Raw genomic sequence first — 6,581 nt, forward strand, 5'->3', positions numbered from 1 at the left:
TATGTATTTGAAAAATTAGAGAAAATTGAGACCCCGTTTTCAGTGTACAGACGGTTCTGGTTCATACAAAATATAAGTATAAATGGTTTTGGTTTATACAAAACTGTTCATTTAAGTTTAAATCATTAAATATTGGTTAAACAGAAAATACAGCACTCGCATGCTTACAATAAAGTCTGTAAACATAATGTTGATGTGTGCTTTTTGCTGCTTTGTTACTGCGACAGTGGTCTTAATTTTTGTCTCAGAGTGGTATTAAAAAGTCTTAAAAAGTCTTCCCACACATCATGATGCTGCCACCGCCATGCTTTACTGATGGTGATGAGCGGTGCCTGGTTTCCTTCAGACAGGATGCTTGATATTCAGGTTAAAAAGTTTACTTTTGGCTTCTTCAGATTAGAGAATATTGTTTCTCATGGTTTGAGAGTCCTCTAGGTGCCTTTGGCAAACTCCAAGTGCGCTCCAAGCTTCCATCTGGCCACTCTACTCCACTCTAAGGCGTGATTTGTGGAGTGCTGTCTGGATGGTTGATCTTCTGATAGGTTCTCCCATCTCCACAAGGATACGCTGGAGCTCTGTCAGAGTGACCCTCGGGTTCCCGCTCACCTCCCTGGCCAAGGCCCGTATTCCCCGATCGCTCAGTGGTTCCAAACTTCTTCCATTTACGATTGATGGTGGTCACTGTGCTCTTTGGGACCTGTAAAGCTGCAGCAATTTTTCATTACCCTTCTCCAGATCTATGCCTTGACACGATCCTGTTTCTGAGGTCTAAAGATAATTGCTTTGACCCCATGGCTTGGAGTTTGCTCTGATATGCACTGTCCACTGTGGGACCATATATAGGCAGGTGTTGGCAATCCCCAATCATGTCCAATCAATTAAATTTACCACAGGTGGACTCCAATTAAATTGTAGAAACATCTCAAGCAGTATCAGTGAAAACAAAATGCACCTCAGCTCACTTTTGGGTGTCATATCAAAGAGTGTGCACACTTGTGTACATGTGATATTTTACATTTTGATTTTTAATAAATTAGCACAAATGTCTAAAACCTGCTTTCACTTTGTCATTGTGGGCTATTTTGTGTAGAATTTGGTGACAAAAAATAAACTCAATCTATTATAGAATGAGTCTGTAATGTAATAAACTGTGAAGAAGGTGAAAGGGGTGTCCAGTGAGAAATTTTAACACTACAATCTAACATTCATTTGAAGTCAGGCCTCTGTTGGAAACTTTTGAAACTTGCTGGCTGAGGAAAAATATCCAAACATAAAAATGTGCCACATATTCGACTGCCAGCATTTTTGGATCAACCCACTTGTGTGAAACAGCCTTTTCCCACATGAAAATAATTAAGTCTAAATATCAGTCCACCCTTACTGATGAACACTTGAAAGCCTGCTTGAAAATTGGCATCAGCAGCTGTTGTCCAGACTATATAAACCTGGCCGACACCATTCAGTGCAAATCATCAGAATAAGGTTAGTGTGATTATCAATATAGGCAATATAGGCAACTGAAGTGCATTTAAAAAAGCTACAAAGCATTTTTGAAAAATGATGAGGCGAACCTTGGTAAAAAGTAGATCACAATGACCTGTAGACTGAATTAGTAGATCTCAAGCCACGGAAGTGTGGGCACCCCTGTTCTAGAAGTACATTAAATAAAAACACGTATTTGTTTGTCGTGTGTGTTTTCCTCCTTTACTGTTAATAGAGCTGCTTGTGCTCAGTGCCACGCAACGGCCCTGTTGAGCTCCCGCTCTCTGTTTTTCTAATAAACAGCCAATTAGTTAGCATTAAAATGATAGTAGGAGAAAAGATGTAAAGTGTGGCTGCTCGCGTCATGAGAGGTGGCTAATAGCAAAAATAGAGCTCCTGTGGGACTGTCAAGTCTCATCCATTGCTATTATTTATCCTTCCTGCTCATTTCATGCACTGTCAGGTACATGTGCTCTGTAATATTATACACAGACTAGGCATAACATTATGACCACTATCAGGTGAAGTGAATAACACTGATTATCTCTTCATCATGGCACCTGTTAGTAGGTGGGATATATTAGGCAGCAAGTGAACATTTAATCCTCAAAGTTGATGTGTTTGTTAGAAGCAGGAAAAATGTAAGGATTTGAGCAAGTTTGACAAGGGCCAAATTGTGATGGCTAGACGACTGGGTCAGAGCATCTCCAAAACTGCAGCTCTTGTGGTGTGTTCCCAGTGGTCAGTATCTATCAAAAGTGGTCCAAGGAAGGAACAGTGGTAAACCGGCGACAGGGTCATGGGCAGCCAAGGCTCATTAATGCACGTGGGGAGTGAAGGCTGGCCTGTGTGGTCCAATCCAACAGACGAGCTACTGTAGCTCAAATTGCTGAAGAAGTTAATGCTGGTTCTGATAGAAAGGTGTCAGAATACACAGTGCATCACAGTTTGTTGCTTGTGGGGCAGCAAAAGGGGGACCAACACAATATTAGGAAGGTGGTCATAATGTTATGCCTGATCAGTGTATTTATAATATCACATATTTTATACATGATCCAGCATCGCTCTTACATTTTTGTTTCTAAAGTAATTGAAGGAAATGATTTAAGTACAGTGGTACCTTAAGACTCAATGTCAACTGGTTTTGGGAGTGGCGTCGAGTTTTAAGGTATTTTTTGCCATAAGGATGTATAGGAAACCTGTTAATGCGTTCCATGGTCCCGTGAAACTGCATATATTTTAGGCTAATGTAGAATTATGGGGTTGTTTTTGACACTTATACACTGAAAATAAAACAAATGTAATATAAAACACTGAAACACAATTGAAAACAGTTAAAAATAAATAATAAATACAATAAACCTGCACTTTATCTTTATCTCTTTATTGTTTCCTTATGCTTCTTAATCGTGTGGAGATGCTTGATCTTTGAATATCGTATTCCTTAGCGAGTTCAATAAGGGCGCATTGACGTGAGAATGTGCACCAGCTGTGTCGTTATTTCCTATGAAGTGTGCCGGTGCACAAAGCTTAACGTGACTTATTGTATTAAAACAATGAGTGAGGAATTTCATTAGTAGAGAGAACTTATGAGCAGAAATAATTAAGAGAGGTTTAGTGTTTCTGAGTTGTTGTTTTTTTAATACATTAAACACAATTAAGCTTTTTTTTTTAACAATAAGCATTTTAGACTCCCAGAAAAGCTGATTCTTACAATTTCTTAAAACCCTGAGCTATAACACAAGTTTAAAAGTGAAACAGGAGGAAAATCCAACTGTTATTGTTGGTGTATAAATAAAGGAGGCGGGAAAACAAAGAACATCTGTGTCCTTATCATCCATTCCAGTTTCTCAGACCGGTTGCCCGACACTACCCACGGGATTCGCCCCGTCACACCAGCTAAACACAGATACATGTGGAGCTTTCAGAGTGAATCTGAAGGTTATTCCACACAAATGCAGATTCGTCTCATATTCGCACTTACTGCAAAGCAATAGTCGCACGCTCGTCTAGTTCAAGGTAAACGTCATGTTTAAGGGTACAAATTTCTCGACGAAGGCCATCGAGTTTAAAGATTTCGAGTTTAGGGGTAGTCGAGTTATAAGGCACCACTGTATCTTTTTTAAGGCAGCACTTTTTCTGTGTTTAAAATCTGGTTTTATGGGCACAGCTTATTCTGGCAAAATTTACTAGTGTGAACATGCTTGTTTTGTCTCTAAAAGTAATAGATGTGGATCTTGTGGACCTACAAAACAGTACAGCACAACAGAATAAGCTAGCCAGGTTATGTTAGTAAGCTAAAACATTGGAAATAGCCCTTTCTGCTATTACATAAATTACATTTTTAAATTGTATTGTTGGTCCAGGACATTGGTCTTCTGCAGTACTTCTCAGAAAAATGAAGACTGTCTGTCTGTCTGTCTGATGTTGTAAACAAAACATGCATTTGATTTGTTTTAAATTGTTGCTCATTTATATTTATGCTAGAAACTTATGTTTCTCATGTTTATATTTACAGATGACATGGAGATTTTCTAAGGACCCGACTGGTAGAATGGATACATCAGTTTCAATATTTGGACCCGAAGCCCTGCAATTCTCAAAACCATGGGTCAACACTTCTATTCACCCAGACGACCTGGGCGTAAATCAATTTCCAAATGATACATACCTTGTAAACGGGTCACTGCAGAACTGGACAGAGATCGACACTGGTTTTGTTCCTAGCATTGCTGGAATTCTCATTCCGCTTATCTACATAATCGTCTGTGTGGTTGGTTTAGGTGGCAACACGCTAGTCATCCATATTGTCTTGCACTATTCTCAAACCCAGTCTGTTACAAACATCTACATTCTTAACCTGGCCATCGCTGATGAGCTCTTTATGCTCGGACTTCCCTTCCTGGCTGTCCAGAACGCCCTTCTGTCCTGGCCGTTTGGCTCACTCATGTGCAGATTGGTAATGACAGTGGACGCCATCAACCAGTTCACAAGCATCTTCTGTCTGACCGTGATGAGCATCGATCGCTACCTGGCTGTGGTGCACCCCCTCCAGTCCTCCAGGTGGCGTCGACCACGAGTAGCCAAAGTAGTGAATGCGACAGTATGGGCGGTTTCTTTCGTAGTCGTTCTACCAGTGGTGGTATTCGCTGACGTCTTACAAGACGACGGGAACTGTAGCATTGTCTGGCCAGAGCCTGCTGAAGTCTGGAAAGCTGCGTTTATCATCTACACGGCGACCGTAGGTTTCTTCTGTCCGCTACTGGTGATTTGCCTGTGCTACTTGCTCATCGTGATCAAAGTGCGCAGCTCTGGACGCAGAGTTCGATCCACTTCTATACGGCGTCGCAAATCCGAAAGGAAGATCACGAAAATGGTGGTGATCGTGGTAGCTGTGTTTGTCTTCTGTTGGCTACCGTTCTACATCTTGAATATCGTCAACCTGCTAGTGCTGCTTCCAGGAGAGTTCCGGGGTTTGTACTACTTCGTAGTGGTCCTATCGTATGCTAACAGCTGCGCCAATCCTATTCTCTATGGATTCCTCTCTGATAACTTCAAACGAGGTTTTAGGAAAGCTTTATGCCGTTCAACCAGGCGGGTGGAAAATCAAGATCTGCAACATGGCACCATGGGTAACCACACGTTTCCGCTTGAGGAAATAAGAAAGGACCTTGATCTGACCCAGTGCTTTAAAGAAAACTCTATGCAGATACAGACGCAGCCAAACAAAGAGGAAGATGTGGAGGAGCAGGAAGTGAGAATGGGATACATGGAGAATGCCACTCAGATGGTTGAAATATCCAAGTCAGTGCAGAATGGCTGCCACCTGGAGGGCACTAAGACCCTTGGTTCACATGTGACTGATCCCAAGGAGGCAGAAAACAGAAATAGTGGAAATGGAGACTGTGTTAATGCTAATTTTGGTCCTGTTGCTCTTAATAGAACTCGGAGAAGGAACGTAAGACTGATGTCTGAGGAAGCAGCAGAGACTGTTCTGGAAATCAGTTATTTGTGAGCTTTAAAAAGCTAAAACTAACTGGTGACTTCATGTTTCTTTAAAATCCACCAAAACCTGCATCAATAAATAAATAAAAAGAAATCAGTAATTTGGAATTTGGTGGTGGAATTCTTGTATATAAAATGTAATATAACACCGATCAGGCATAACATTAAAACCACCTCCTTGTTTCTACACTCACTGTCCATTTTATCAGCTCCACTTACCATATAAAAGCACTTTGTAGTTCTACAATTACTGACTGTAGTCCATCTGTTTCTCTGCATACTTTTTTAGCCTGCTTTCACCTAGAGTAGGTATTATTTGGGTGGTGGATCATTCTCAGCACTGCAGTGACACTGACATGGTGGTGGTGTGTTAGTGTGTGTTGTGATGGTATGAGTGGATAAGACACTGCAATGCTGATGGAGTTTTTAAACACCTCACTCTCACTGCTGGACTGAGAATAGTCCACCAACCAAAAATATCCAGCCAACAGCACCCCGTGGGCAGCGTCCTGTGACCACTGATGAAGGTCTAGAAGATGACCAACTCAAACACCAGCAATAGATGAGCGATCATCTCTGACTTTACATCTACAAGGTGGACCAAACAGGTAGGAGTGTCTAATAGAGTGGACAGTGAGTGGACACGGTATTTAAAAATTCCAGCAGCGCTGTTGTGTCTGATCCACTCATACCAGCACAACACACACTAACACACCACCACCATGTCAGTGTCACTGCAGTGCTGAGAATGATCCACCACCTAAATAATACCTGTGCTTTGGTGGCCCTGTGGGGGTCCTGACCATTGAAGAGCAGCATGAAAGGGGTTAAATTTTAGGGGAATTTTTAAATTTTAGGGGTTTTTGGTCTGTTGGTCCTGGATTCTGTAAAGTTGATTTGAGACAATGTTTATGGTAAAAAGCACTATATAAATATATTTGACTTGACTTGACTTGATACACATAACTCATTCTGTACAATACCTGCTCATCTGGACATTATAAATTTATTATAATTCTAAATTGAAACGTTATATGCCGGAATAATACTTGAAACATTCACACTAACGGACTCACAGTAGATTATACTTTAAT

General features: G+C 41.0%; 1 protein-coding gene across 1 annotated transcript; it reads left to right on the plus strand.

Moving 5' to 3' along the window:
- The first annotated feature begins 4,036 nt into the window (after positions 1 to 4,036).
- LOC134317301 (somatostatin receptor type 5-like) lies at positions 4,037 to 5,497 on the plus strand. The gene has a single exon (XM_062998117.1). The coding sequence runs from the start codon at positions 4,037 to 4,039 to the stop codon at positions 5,495 to 5,497; it is 1,461 nt and encodes a 486-aa protein (XP_062854187.1).
- The last annotated feature ends 1,084 nt before the right edge of the window (positions 5,498 to 6,581 follow it).

Source organism: Trichomycterus rosablanca, chromosome 6 (genome assembly GCF_030014385.1).
Source record: "Trichomycterus rosablanca isolate fTriRos1 chromosome 6, fTriRos1.hap1, whole genome shotgun sequence".
NCBI lineage: Eukaryota > Metazoa > Chordata > Actinopteri > Siluriformes > Trichomycteridae > Trichomycterus > Trichomycterus rosablanca.